At 34.8% G+C, this 15,833-nt stretch overlaps 1 protein-coding gene across 19 annotated transcripts in view; it reads right to left on the minus strand.

The window, feature by feature from the left end:
• The window catches only part of LOC149785740 (twitchin-like), a 469,207-nt gene that overhangs the window by 134,638 nt on the left and 318,736 nt on the right, over positions 1-15,833 (minus strand). For all 19 annotated transcript variants that reach the window (XR_016425447.1, XM_089979624.1, XM_089979627.1 and 16 more), the window contains 4 exons: positions 14,069-14,217; positions 9,617-9,752; positions 6,831-6,938; positions 4,133-4,327 (listed from right to left, as the gene is read on the minus strand). Coding sequence is in view for 18 of the 19 variants with exons in the window: in XM_089979624.1 (XP_089835750.1) it covers positions 4,133-4,327; positions 6,831-6,938; positions 9,617-9,752; positions 14,069-14,217 (588 nt within the window). In the remaining variant the exon portion in view is untranslated. The remainder of the gene's footprint in view (positions 1-4,132; positions 4,328-6,830; positions 6,939-9,616; positions 9,753-14,068; positions 14,218-15,833) is intronic.

A 15,833-nucleotide genomic window follows, 5' to 3' on the forward strand; every position in this document is an offset into this window, starting at 1 on the left:
TAAAATTTGATCTGATATAGAAATAAAATATGATTAATAAAAATAAAATTTGATGTGATATAGAAATAAAATATGATTAATAATAAATAAAATATGATTAATAACAAATAAAATATGATTAATAATAAATAAAATATGACTGATATAGAAATAAAATTTGATCTGATATAGAAATAAAATATAATTAATCAAAATAAAATTTGATCTGATATAGAAATAAAATATGATTAATAAAAAATAAAATATGATCTGATATAGAAATAAAATATGATTAATAATAAATAAAATATGATCTGATATAGAAATAAAATATGATTAATAAAAAATAAAATGATTATTCACACACAACAACTTCTTTAATTAACATAAAATGAATAGTTTTTGGTTTTGTTTCACTGCTTGTTAAGAAAAGGCAGTTATTAATATGTGATCTCACCTATACTGATGTGCATACATGCATTTATGATGTGCACACAACTCTTAAACTGTTAAAGAAAGAAAACTGAAAATGTTGGGTCATGATCAAGGATGGTCTGTATATATCCACAACTGTTTTTAAATCCTGATCCATCCAATAAGGAAGAGTTTTGGAGGGTGAGGATAGGAAACCTTTTGTAGTATTTTGAGCTAGTGCTTTCTGGAGGAAAATCCATTGGAAAGTGCAGGAATATGCAGACACTGCAGAATTTGATTTTCAATATCATTCATAATGAAACTGATTTTTTATTAGATAGCTACACATAATGAAAATTTCTACTGGCAATTAAAATCTGCTTCTATTCAATATCTTCAAAATACAGTAAAACCTGTCATGAGCGACCTCTGCTATGAGCGACCACCTGTCATGTCCGACCACAATCGTAATGCACGGATCGATTTTACTATATAAACGCTCTGTTATGAACGACCACCTGCTGAACGCGACCAGCGACCACGATTTCTTGGCAAAATATGCATTTTGACACTGCTATGAACGACCGCATAGCCAAAAAATCAAAACAGATTGACACCACTGACCTTAACTTAATCCTTTGTAAACATTAGAGCTCGGGATAAATGTAGTATGCAAACAAAGTGCACATCAAATAACACTATAGTTGAACAACCATATATCGGGATAAACACCTCTAACCATCATTTAATCCTTTGTAACAAAGACGGCAAAAATAGCAAAGATTGCTCTAATAAAGTATTTAAAAATAATTTGTCTTGCTACAGTACCAGTTTTGTGAAATTTACAACTCCAGCGTACGGTGTAATTTGTAAACTGTAGTAAACCAGACTAAAGTACATGTCACTAACCGCCATTGTAGTGCCGAAGTCATGTGAATAGCAAGTAAGAGTAACATCAAAGGGAGTAATGATGGATATACGCAGTCAATTTAGAGGTTTGTATTTTTTCTTTATCTGTATGAAAACTCACAAAACGCCGGTAGTCCTTATGTCCAAGTGAGAAATCGTTTGAAAGGGCTTCAGTGTTGGTTTGAGTACGTCAGTGTTGGTTTGAGTACGTCGTTTGCTTTCCAGTTAATCCATAATGCCTGGAGGGTGAATGAGCTCATTGTCTTTAATACTAGTAAGTGAGAATCATTTCCGGATTTTTTTAAAATTATTTTTTATTTCTTTTGTTAGTGTTTCACCAAGCCACAATCTGTTTACGTGGGTGCAGATGGTCGGAACATTTGTTTATCGAGCTATAACGCTGTTGATTTAAATAAATGTACAGTATTGTTTCCTGATGAGTTAATTATGTCTTTTGGTTTCATTCATTGGTACATAATATATATTTATTCCACAATTCCCCAAAACCTGATCAAAACCTATAGTCTTTATAACGTCAACACTAATAACAACGGCAGAATCTCCACTGAAAAAAAGAAAAATTTTAACACTGGAAGAAAGGATTAATGTCATTGAAAGAAATGAAAAAGGTGAGACCACTCGCAAAATAGCAGTCAGCTTAAGCGTCGGTAAAACGCAAGTTCAAAATGTAATCAAAGACAAGAAGTCCATTAGAAACGAATGGCAGAAAGGTGCACAAGCACAGAGGAAATATGCCACGGCACGACGGACAGTTTACGGAGATCTGAACGAGCGAGTATGGGAGTGGTTTTGTGTTGCAAGGAGTAAAAACATACCAGTAAGTGGAAAGTTGATTCAGGAAAAGGCAATAATTGAGATACATCTTCAGACCAAATAGCTGAGTAAAACATGTCAACAAAGAAGTATAATGGATTTCTTTTAAAAAAAACAGTGAATAAGTGTATAAAATAAGATATATACATCAGATCTAACTGTTCATTTTTTGTACATATTAATGTGATGTTGAAATATAAATTTTATTTTCGTTGTTTGATAGATGTATATCTTTATTATATAAAGATATTTTTAGAGGAATGCATGCATTATTTAACAAGATTCATGAATAAAGGATATGATACATGTACAGTGAGTATGGGTATTTATTTATTTTTCAACAATGCTAACTATTGACCCTGAAAACCAGTCCATTTTCACACACCTCTTATGAGAGACCACCTGTCTTGAGAGACCGCTTTTGGTTGGCAGAAGGGGCGGTCTCTCATAACAGGTTTTACTGTACAAGGATAATAATGGTCCATAAAGGAAAATCTGAAATAGTGCTATGGGTCAAGGGGGTCTTGTTGGTCATTGGGCCCAGTGGGACCAAAGACTTCTGGCCAAAAATGTTTTTATGCATTCTTATGTGGCATTGGAAGCATCTCTCAATTGTAATTTTGAGGATAATTACATGCAAAAAATAATGAAGCTGAACTTGCCTTTTATAATCAGATGAAACTCTGTTCACATATTGAGAATACAGTCTACTATTATGCCGTGAAAATTAACACTAGAGGTGAATTACCTTATCTATCACAGAGATTCCGATCTAGCTCTATAATGGAAGCGAAGTTCTCTGCTGACAATATTCTTGCTTTAAATACAAGAATAAAATTCTCACACATAATTTCTCCATGTTAATCATTGACTCACAGTGCCCTTCCAAAACTATCACCTTTCTTGAGCCTCATTTTGTAAGGGTCTGAGAAAGCATACCTACTGTTTCCTCCTGCCTTGTACAATTTTTAAACCCTTCAAAGTGGAAATTTTCAAGTTCAATGTCTATGTTGGTATTTTTAATTGGTAACCTTACACTTTATTTAGGCCATGAAAAGGAGATTTTATTTTTATAACTATGTCAACATATCTGTTATTTTCTTTATCAAAAGTGTAAGATAGGATGCACAATTAAGGACAAGTATTGCTGAGCCAGTTCCCTCACGAATAATTATCTCAGTATAAAGTGGAAAAGGCTAATAAATGATGATGGTGGTGGAAAAGCACAATCCCTCGAAAATTCTGATCCTACATCCAATGTATTGCACTTTGGAAAGACTGAAATGAGCTGGGTCCATTAGTTTTCACTGAGAACAATTTAGACTGCTTTTGTGTTCTGCAAACAATATCACAAACATCTGTGGAAAAGAAACAGTAAACAGTCCAGCTGATAGACAAGTGTACTGTTGTTGCATTGCCAACCTCAACCCCACCAATTTTTTTTCTAGATTTTTATTGTTTCAAAAATTTGGTTCCCATCCCTGAAAATGAGGTTAGAAATTTATTATACATGCATGATTATCTGAAATTTTACATTCTCTTTATGCATGCTAGAATTCACACAGAAAAATTCTCAATATAACTTGACCTTCAGAATAAATCAAATGGCATGCTGTATAGTTATCTGGTCGATGACCATCATTATAGCACGTAATCAACATACTGGTCATGATAATCATGGTACAAGTCCTTCTAGATTTCTAACAGACACGTACAAGTGCTACATATAAACTAAATTGATTTTTGAATGTGTCCTCCATATCAGCAATTTAAACATGGCAAATTTTGCGTCAAGCAAAAAAATGACAGTATTAAGAAAACATGCATGGTTCATCAAACTTTCTTAACGGCCCCATAAATTTCACATCACTGATTATTCTGTTAACACTGCATTTTGCATAAAGGTAGCTGGACTATTAGCTGGTTTTCTGATTTATTGAGATCTCTGAATTGATATGATGAGCACTTACAAAATAAGAGCATGATGAACACCTACCAAATGGATTCCTGGCAAGAATTGGTACGGTTGTCTCTAGTGGTTCACCAAGTCCATATATGTTCTCTGCTCGGACTCGGAACTTATATTTTTTACCATCTTGTAGGTTCTTAACTTGCATAGTCTCACCAGTTGGACTGCCAGGGACTTTCTCCCACAAGTCTGAGCCCTCCTCACACTTATCCACAACATACCCTGTGACAAAATTAAATAACGGTGTTTAAGAAAAGATCAAAATTAAGACATATATAGTACAGTCTAAGCCAAAGACCAGCTCTTCTAATGGAAAATCTCTTCTAAGAAACTGCAGAATTTGTTTCCATATCTGATGCTGTGAATGTTCACAAAAAAGAACCTTACTAGAAGGACCACCTGGCTATGGAGCCTTCCTTCAGTCAGTGGCCTTGACCATGGTCATTTTGGCCCCCAAATCAATAGACTCTATTCTTACTGCAATACAAATTATCCACAATGTTTAGTCCAGGACTGTAAAACTTAATATACAAAAAAACATTTTTCTTCTTAATCAATCACAATGACCTAACCTTTAACCCTTTGAGCCTGGAATCAGCAGGGATCATCCTTACCCCAGATGCAAGCCATCCACAAAGTTTAGAAACTTAAAATGGTGGAGAACTCAAGTTTTGTGCAGAAACCAGTTTTTTTCTTCAGCCATTGACCTTTTCCTTTGACCTTTAATATCAATCTGTAGACATCATGCTTACATTTTAGTTCTTGTCCAGGCTTAATGTGTCAATGTAATATTGAGACTGATTAATAAATTGAAGAAAAAATGTAATAAAAAATAGAATTAAGATATTTGTCCAAGCTGTAGGTACAACGCTTCATCATATCGCTATCAGGGTAGCACACAGTTTGAACAAGTTCTGTATCTGCGATTATCTTAATCATGGGTTTTATTAAACATGTCTTTATTAATTGCTCTTTCTTTAGTTGCATTGAGTACAGACAAGGTTTAATAATAGTGTACATGTTGCAATTTAACACATTAATCCCTGGAGGTTTTTGTCGTTTTTGCCTGAAAGTCGAGTAGGAAACACATTTTGAAAGCTATTTCTGAATAAATCCTAATAAATCAACTTCCAGGTGATTTTCCAATAACATAATGCCTAGCTGTGTTAGAAACATTATTTTTCATTGGCTATTTGGCTCGCACATGAGCAGAAGGGTAAAAATTGTTGTTTTTGTGGTTCTTTTTTATTATTATTAACAGACCCATTATTTTCATATCGAGACCACTCTTTATTCCAAATGCCCATCTTATCCTACTTTTTGCAAAGGTTCATCTGTCTGTTTGCAGCTCATACCAGTCTGCCTTGGATCTGAGACCAAAAAGTCTAAAATTCGGACACAAAATCGGATTCTGACCACAGGCAAATTTTGGGTGGAAAAAAATCGGGTCCAAAAAATGAGGTTTTTCCCTCTGTATTTTGTAGTACAACTAGAACTTCCAGATTATTTGGTATCATTGTAGAGCTACATATGTCTACCTTTCTATAATACCACCCACTTTAGTGTATCATACATGACCTTGATGCTACAGAGCTCTGCAGTAGGCTACTACCTCTTGCCACGTAAACTCGTCACCAGGGGTTAATGTGTTAATGAACTGAGTGTGTCAATATGGATGCCAATTACTATCTGCACTTGCTTATAAGACAAATCCAACTGCAAATTGCACAGTCCCAGTACTGAATGTTAGAACTTTGCTGTCACATGTGAATACAACTGAAATGCATAATCTCCAATGATACATCCAGTACATACTTTGGGGTGGGGGGCAGGCAATGTTGTTCCTACTGAGCTCTGTTATGACATCTTCAACTGGTAAACTAGATGCCAACTGGTAAACTAGAGGCCAACTGGTAAACTAGAGGCCTATCTTCAACTGGTAAACTAGAGGCCAACTGATAAACTAGATGCCAACTGGTAAACCAGAGGCCAACTGGTAAACTAGAGACCAACTGGTAAACTAGATGCCAACTGGTAAACCAGAGGCCAACTGGTAAACTAGAGGCCAACTGATAAACTAGATGCCAACTGGTAAATCAGAGGCCAACTGGTAAACTAGAGGTCTATCTTCAACTGGTAAATCAGAGGCCTTGGTAAACTAGAGGCCTATCTTCAACTGGTAAACTAGAGGCCATACCAAATTTTCAAGCTGGCAGTCCATAATTATGCTGTTGCACAACTAGAGTCTATCTGCTTTATTTATACTATCTTTACTATCCTTATCATGAAAAATCCAAACACAATCTAGTGCTTGCATTTTTAAAACTCTGTTGATCGCCATTTCAGTTGTTTGAAGAGCAGCTGTACACAAGAACTGTCAAAGATGGTCAAATAAGTGGTACAATTTCTTTAGCAACACAAATATGTCTAGTCAAATTTAGTCTGATGTGATTATACATATTTGTTTTGTTAAATAAACAAATGAATAATTTCTAGATTTCTTAGAAATAAAGAGCACATTATTTGTACAAATTTGCACCCAATCTTTTTTTTCTGCATGATTAAGCCCAGACAGATTAAAATATTTTGCACTAAATTAAAAAAAAATTGCAGGATTCCAGGGTATGGGTTCCAGGCTGGGACTCATAAAAAATATTAACTTTTTTTTCTATAACCATACAAGTAAAACACATAAAACTTCACTGACCGACATGAATGAAATTACCTGTGACTGGTGCACCGCCATCATCAGATGGTGGTTTCCACGAGATTTTACAGGAGTCCGCAAACACATCAAATACCTCCAGTGGACCTCGAGGAGCCCCAGGCTTATCTGCAAGGGATATAACTCAAGAATAAATAACAATACTCAGTATATGTATGAAATTTGTAAAAATGTGCCTGACAACTAGCTTAACAGAGATCATTTATTTCAAGGTAACAAAAGATATTTTCATTATTACCGATAAAACTGCAAATGAATTTAACTCTTTACGAGGTGACAATAAGGGAATAAGGTCAGATATACGAGGGGAAAATAGTTGCCACATGTACAGTACCATGGGACTGACTATTTATGTACCTTTAGTTCAACAAAATTGGAAATCCTTTATTTGCCAATCAACTGCTGGTGCTTGCAAAACACACAATACTGTAGAACATGGTTTCTTTGAATTATGATGGAGGGCCAGTTGTTTTCACAAAATAGTTGCATTGATAAGGATTAACTTTTAATTAGTCGTGCTGGCTTTCTTGCTTGTTTATTTAAGACTAATCTTGAGCTCTTGAGCTACTGTGCAGTTTGGCTACAGCTGATCAGAATATGAAAATAGGGCAAATCCTGGGGGGGGGGGGGAAATAGGGTGCATCACAGGGAGAAACGGCGAATCTTTTTGTGAATTTCACGCACATTGGACATGGAAGATCGATCAATATTTAGTGAAAACAAGGCTTTAAAATTGCCACCAAAAACCTCCCGATTTTAGGTCCCAATCCCTTTTCATAGGTATGCCTTACACCCCATTTTACAAAACTATGGTAATCATGCTAATATTATGGAATAAAAGGCAATTACACATCAATGTACTGGTATAGTTGCTGGTTAAAATTCCCTCTTAACACAGGCCAGTTTCAGGGTTTTAATGATTAACTGGCCTGTGCTGCTGTCGCAAAATAAAAGACAAATATGCCGACTATCAACATAGGAGATGCCAAAACATCAAGCTTTCCATTGTGTGGAAAGTTATGATGTTTATTTAGCCAGAACACAAAACTAAAATTGATTGATGTTGATCTTAGGTAATCTATATGAGAATGTTAGCCTTTATTATTACCACTTTTCATGAACAGGTAAATTATGATGGTTATGTGCCTTGTACAATTAAACGTGCATACCTTTTTAAAAATACTACCTCAATTTGAAGGATCGCTTATATCACTGAAAACGAGTAACTCGTGAGCACATAATTCAATGTAAATGAAACAGCTATTAAAGACTAGCTGAAATGTTATCTGGAAGAATGCAATTTGGTTGAAACAATGAATAAAGCAAAATCTGGATCTAGTATGTTTGGGAATAAATAAGGATTTAAGTGTTGCTATGCATGCTTTGCACTAAGTACTGTACATTATAGTTCAGCCTGGTCTCCCGGGTCAACTCAACTAGCCTGTGAATTATGAAGTCTGTATTTACCTTTAATTTCATGTTGGAGAAATCAGAAAATATGAACATGTAAATGAATAACAAAATCAATCATAATACTTTATAACAGTTTAATAATTGTATGGTCACCATAAGTAATTTATTTTTACATGCCTTTGACTTAAGACACAGAAAAAATTATTTTATCATGTCGTAAGATTTACAGCCATTACAGTAGTCAACAAAAAGACCTAAAATCTGTCAAGTTTAGACATTGGCCCGCAGATAAGCTGACCCTTCCCCTTCTTCCAGGCCTTTATTTATTCCTAAATTATTCGGCTTATACACGAGTATATATGGTAATTTAAGTTACCTCGACTATTAACTATTTTTCTTTTTTTTTGCACCATTCAGGTCCTAACCTGTTATTTTTCTCTGCTAGTCACCTAAAAAGTAAATTCACTTATAATTACTGCCTTTTTAAAATATATTTTACATTATGTAGTATGTGAATTGTCCCACTGTATTTATCTATTATGCTGTGTTTGTATGCATTCCAATTGTGTATATTTAATGTCTTTATTGTCTTTATGTCATTTCCATAAAATGCTCATTAAAGCTTATGATGAAATGTTGCTATAAATCATGGTGGCTATAAATAAATCTTATAATGATAATGTTGTTATAGGGTTTAATGCTGTTTTTCAGCACAAGATAGGCTATACATGGTAGCCAGTATAACTGGTGGAGGAAGAACCCGGGAAAACACCAGAAAGAACCACTGACCCACAAGAAGCTACCGGCAAGCTTTCTCACATACCCACATAGGCCAAGCCCTAGACTTGAACCCATATAGTTGAGTACATATAATATTACATAAACCAATATAGTACCTTTCACCAAATGTTTTATTTAAGAAATGATATAGTTTTACACTGACCATTATTAAACTCTATATTCCTTCCCCCACACTGTGTTTTTTCCCCCCATTCTGAAAATGTTTTCTAACCTGAAAATGTATACCACAGTACTAATCTAGTACACATCATAAAGAAACAATGCAATTAGGTGCAGGTTCTGTGATGAATAAGAAAATTAAATATTCACTTTATACTGTGGATTTAAAACAAAATGCACACATGTCTATGAGCCAAATTTAAGTTTTCAATAACACTTTTTAAGGCTAAAGGATGTCAAATATATATATATATATATATATATATATATATATATATATATATATATATATATATATATATATATATATATATAAAATCTATTTCATATATAATCTATTATATATAATCTTTTTCAAGTATTTGGTAACCTATCTTTTGACATTTCTATAATAAAAGTTAAAACAAACATACCAAGAACAATAACTTGTATGTCAGCACTTTCAGTTCCAAAATCATTGGATGCTGTGATTGTATACTTCCCAGTGTCACCTCTCTCTGCCTTGGGAATAGCCAATTTAGCTTCCTGATCAGTATTAGAGTAATTAGCCTGGAAAATAACATCAATAATTAAAGGAAGAAAGTTCTAAGGGTCAATATTCTTTCTGAAACTCAGACATAAATACTTGGCAAAGGTAAATAATATTCAAGTCCATAGATTTTCTGATCCGTTTAACAGACTGTCTCATGTTCTGTCACTGTTGTCCTCATTTTAAAACAAATGTCTGAAATATACATCATTCATTCATTAATCAGATATGTTGCAATGTTACGATATGGACAGGTGTGTTGCAATGTTATTGGATGGTCTGGTGTCTTGCTATGTTATGGCATGGTCTGGTGTGTTGCAATGTTATTGTATGGTCTGGTGTCTTGCTATGTTATGGTATGGTCAGGTGTGTTGCAATGTTATTGTATGGTCTGGTGTCTTGCTATGTTATGGTATGGTTGTGTGTCTTGCAATGTTATTGTATGGTCTGGTGTCTTGCTATGTTATGGTATGGTCAGGTGTGTTGCAATGTTATTGTATGGTCTGGTGTCTTGTTATGGTATGGTTGGGTGTCTTGCTGTTATATTGTGTACCCACAACCATGAATGAGATGTCTATTCAGTACAATTCAGATATGTTGTGGAGATCCTTACATTCATTAGATCAGATTAGCAATCTCTCTAATTTACTTGCCTGTCTGTATTTTCATACATACATACTTGCCTGTCTGCATTTTCACACATACATACTTGCCTGTCTGTATTTTCATACATACATACTTGCCTGTCTGTATTTTCACACAGACATACTTGCCTGTCTGTATTTTCACACATACATATTTGCCTGTCTGTATTTTCACACTCATGCATTTGAATTTACATAACAAGGTTTGACAATAATAGTTGGTTATCAACAAATGCAATAGTCTGTAATCTATTGAACTTAAAATTGTCATGGACAATGTCCAACCCATGCATAGATCTTAAATGTTGTATCAAATCTATTTTTGGGTGTAATCACGTTCTGAGGGTTGTATTAAATAAAATAATTTTCTCTGACAAAATGTGTACGTGTCATGGACAGAAGTAGCATTTAACAGCAGCTCTGCCCATTAGTGGGTATATGGTGGCAACTAAAAGTAAGTTAAAAATGAAGAATGGTACAAATACTTTAGGTACTCTGAAAAAAATTATTTTGGCTTATACAACCATAGATCCCCATTAAATATGCCACTGCCATCAATGAAATTGAATAGAAAACATTCTGTTGAAAAAGCATCATCTTGTCAGCCAGTGTGTGATCCAGCAATAGCCCAAGTGGTTCTGATATCATGCACATGGCTTGTATAACTTAACAGTTGACCATTTCAGTAAGAATTGGCTTAAGCAGTGTTCAGAGGTCTGGAACATTTGTTAACTGTTGTCTGGCATTCTTCAGGAGCAGTTTTGATCAACACCATACCTTGAGTCCCATCCCATCACCCGCAACAAAAAAATACTTCTGAATAAACTGCTTGAGTATACATGTCCAGATTTTGTTTTTCATGCCAAATTTTAAATCATTATGCAGCTATGGAATTAACCAATATAATTATATTTTGACATAATCCTATGGAATCGAACCAATATAATTATACTGTGACATAATCCTATGAAATTAACCAATGTAATTATATTGTGACATAATACTATGGAATTGACCAGTATTATATTGTAACATAAACATATGGAATTAACCAATATAATTCTATGGAATTGACCAGTATAATTATATTCTGACATAATCCTGTTTTATTTTCTCAAAATGTAGTTCAAAATCAGGATGTCAGCTTCACATCACTCTTAAGTACATTAGCATTGTTAATTATGAACAGAACCATTTGAGCACAAGAGGTGGTGGGGTTTGCCATTACAATTAAATCTGATACTCATCCTTTTTAACTGTACATTAGCACAAAGTCAGAATTATCTATATAATTAAATAATCTGTAAAGGTTTATTTTCATTTAAACTTCCCTCTTTCTTTTAGAAAATGGTTCAACACATTCTTGATGATCCAACTCTACTTGTGCAAATTAATGGTCACCTCCCAAACTCAATGAGGAAAACTAGTTCCCTGATAGAGGTCACACCTGCTGATAATATACACCTTAAGATTAATATGCTGGCACATGAATTTTGCAGAAGTATCAAAAGAAACTCTTGATACCTAAATTTAGTCATTTACAGTCTGTCAAAAGTCCTGTTGAGATTAAAACCATACTGGATTTGTGAAATTATTTTTTAAAAAATAGTGAAAATTTAGCCTTCCAAATTATATACTGGTTATATTCTGAGAAATCAAGTTTGTGTAGCATACTATATTAAATAGAAGTTATCAAGCTAATCCAGCCTAAGATCACTTCATTAATATGAGTGGATAGTGCTCATTAATGAACTTGCCCAAGATCTTGATGATATATTTAAAGTCTGATCAAACTCCAATAAAAAATGGCTTCCACAGTCATAACAAACACAGCCAAATCAGATGCTGGGACACCTCATTAATATCCACAAATCTCGCTCATTACTGAAATTGTTTGAGACCTCAATTATAAAAGCCAAAATTCTAAGTGTGATAAAAAACTGGGTAAGAAATACGGCCTCCAAAGAGGTACGAAATTCAGTCGATCTGATGCATTTTCACCTCATTAATATGCATGGATCATGCAAATTACTCAGCTTATTCCAGATCCTGACAATAGATCCCCATATTTCAAGTCTGATCAAAGTCAGATCAGAAATCTGGCCTACAGAGTTCATATTTCATGCTTGATCAAAATTAGATTTAAAAAATATGGCTGCCAGAGAGGAAACAGACTCCAACAATCTAATCCTTATTGCTTCAGTAATATGCCTACGTCATTACTGAACTCATTCCAGATCCTGATGATGTAACCAATATTGCTATTTTGATCAAAATGAGGCCTCTAGAGTGGTAACAAGTTCAGCCAATCAAATGTATGATCACTTCAATAACATCATTGTATCTTGCTAATTGCTAAACTATCCAAGATCCTGAAAATATAAAACCATCTTTTGAGTATGATAAAAGTCAGATTACAAATCTGGCCTCCTCATGGAAACAAGACCAATCATATGCAAGATCACCTCATTAGTATGCACAGACCTTGTTCATTACTGAATTCATCTGAAATCTTGATGATTCAAGTCCATATTTCAAATTTGATCGAAATTAAATCAGAAAATATGGCTTCCAGGGTTGTAAAATGTTCAAATAGTCAGACCACCTCATTAGCATGCATGGATCTTGCTCACTCTTGAACTTATTTTAGATCATGGTGTTAAAAGTCCACATTGCAAGTTTGATCTTTAACACTGTTGACAGACTGATGAAGTATGATGAACAAGGGTATATTAAAAGCTTACTTGACCTTTTGGTGTCCATATGACCACTCATTCAGGAGGAGTATCGATAACAAGATTTTCAAGATAGCCACCATGGTGGCAATAATGGATGTAAGAGCAGTACCATTTTTACTTAGGAGCATTCAGACAGCTTTAGACTGTGAAAACCCCATATCACAATGTTCAGCAGAAGTAGTGATAACCAGATTTTCATGGCTGCTGTGTTGGGCATGTTGAATGTCAGGTTGGCACCACTGTCATTTAGGACCAAGCAGATATTATAATAAGTCTTTTAGTGAAAACCTCATCAAAAATTCAAGAGGATTTGTGATAATAAAATTTTCAAGATGGCCATTATGTATCTCTGAGGGACAATATTTTCATTCAAGACCAACAAGACATTAGATATTTCGAAGTGAAAACCCCATGACAATATGACCATCCATTCAGAAGCAGCAATGACATGATTTTCAAGATGGTCACTCTGTTGGCCATATTGTATGTCAAAGGGGTATAATTTTCATTTAGAACCAACAAGACTTTGGGACAAAAAGTTGTGTAAAGTTTCCTGGAAATTCTTCAAGCATTTTGGAGCAGTAGTTAAAAACTTCTGACAATGAACACACACACTAGACAACAGGAAGACAAAAAGTCACAGCATAAGCTCCTCTGGTCTATGACCAGCAAAGCTAAAAACTCGATGAATGAAAATAGGTCACTTTAACTTCCTTTTGCTAATGAGAGAAGCCATCAAGTTTCATGATTATAACACTGGTTACATTGAAAGTGAATGCTGACAAATAAGGAATAACAACCAAAGCAACAATCTCTATGTCTTAAAAGAGAAACCCTTAAGATCAAACATTATACCTCTGTCTTGCCCATGTTTTTTTCCAGTCAATGAAGTAATATAATAAGTTTTAAAAAATCATAAAAAAACTAATTAACAAAAAAAAATGATCTGCTCACCTTGTTACTAACTGGTCTGCCAGTCTTGTTCCATGTGATAGTGGGTGTTGGGGCTCCAGAGATACCCATGGTAAGGTTAAGAGGCTCTCCTGCCTTCACACGAACTTCCTTTGCTCCGAACAAAGCATCGAGTTTGATCTTAGGTGCCTCTGTACAAACAAAATCATTAAAAAATTTACTCTTTCTACAAGACTAGAAAAGATGAGGAGGAAATACAAAAATCAGTAAAATGATAACCTATAAATCAAACCCAGGTTGAAATGAGAAAAAAAAAGCAAATTCTTTGAATTTTGTCCCCTGCCTACTGTGTTGATGTCACAAAAGAATACAAGGAAACCAATTTGGAGTAAAATATGTCTTCAATGATGCTTAATGATCATAATACAGTATGACCACTAGGTGACAATTCCAGTCCTTCCAAGTTAAAATTTAGCCATTTAAAAGTTAAAGTTGTCTGCCCACATAGGTGGGAGTCAGAAAAGAGTGATCACCCCTTAGATATAGGGATTGGTGTCAAATTCTGTCTATACATCAGTTACTACTGGAGCAGAATGCATGCTGTCAGTTGGATGTAGCTGATAGAAAATTGGGGGGGGGGGGAGGAGTGTGTGATCAGACAAGTATTACTGAATAAATATTTTACTCCAATAATTGGTTTCTTCTTGAAAATACATTACCTGATCATAACACTATTGGAGAATAAGAAATGGAGGGAGTTACCTGATCATAACACCTTAGGAGAATAAGAAATGGAGGGAGTTACCTGATCATAACACCTTAGGAGAATAAGAAATGGAGGGAGTTACCTGATAATAACACCTTAGGAGAATAAGAAATGGAGGGAGTTACCTTATCATAACACCTTAGGAGAGTAAGAAATGGAGTGAGTTACCTTATCATAACACCTTAGGAGAGTAAGAAATGGAGGGAGTTACCTTATCATAACACCTTAGGAGAGTAAGAAATGGAGGGAGTTACCTTATCATAACACCTTAGGAGAGTAAGAAATGGAGGGAGTTACCTTATCATAACACCTTAGGAGAGTAAGAAATGGAGGGAGTTACCTTATCATAACACCTTAGGAGAGTAAGAAATGGAGGGAGTTACCTGATCATAACACCTTAGGAGAACAAGAAATGGAGGGAGTTACCTGATCATAACACCTTAGGAGAACAAGAACTGGAGGGAGTTACCTGATCATAACACCTTAGGAGAACAAGAAATGGAGGGAGTTACCTGATCATAACACCTTAGGAGAGTAAGAAATGGAGGGAGTTACCTTATCATAACACCTTAGGAGAATAAGAAATGGAGGGAGTTACCTTATCATAACACCTTAGGAGAATAAGAAATGGAGGGAGTTACCTGATCATAACACCTTAGGAGAGTAAGAAATGGAGGGAGTTACCTGATCATAACACCTTAGGAGAGTAAGAAATGGAGGGAGTTACCTTATCATAACACCTTAGGAGAATAAGAAATGGAGGGAGTTACCTGATCATAACACCTTAGGAGAATAAGAAATGGAGGGAGTTACCTGATCATAACACCTTAGGAGAGTAAGAAATGGAGGGAGTTACCTGATCATAACACCTTAGGAGAGTAAGAAATGGAGGGAGTTACCTGATCATAACACCATAGGAGAATAAGAAATGGAGGGAGTTACCTGATCATAACACCTTAGGAGAGTAAGAAATGGAGGGAGTTACCTGATCATAACACCTTAGGAGAGTAAGAAATGGAGGGAGTTACCTGATCATAACAC

This window comes from Sinohyriopsis cumingii, chromosome 13 (genome assembly GCF_028554795.1).
Source record: "Sinohyriopsis cumingii isolate HCF-2022 chromosome 13, ASM2855479v2, whole genome shotgun sequence".
NCBI lineage: Eukaryota > Metazoa > Mollusca > Bivalvia > Unionida > Unionidae > Sinohyriopsis > Sinohyriopsis cumingii.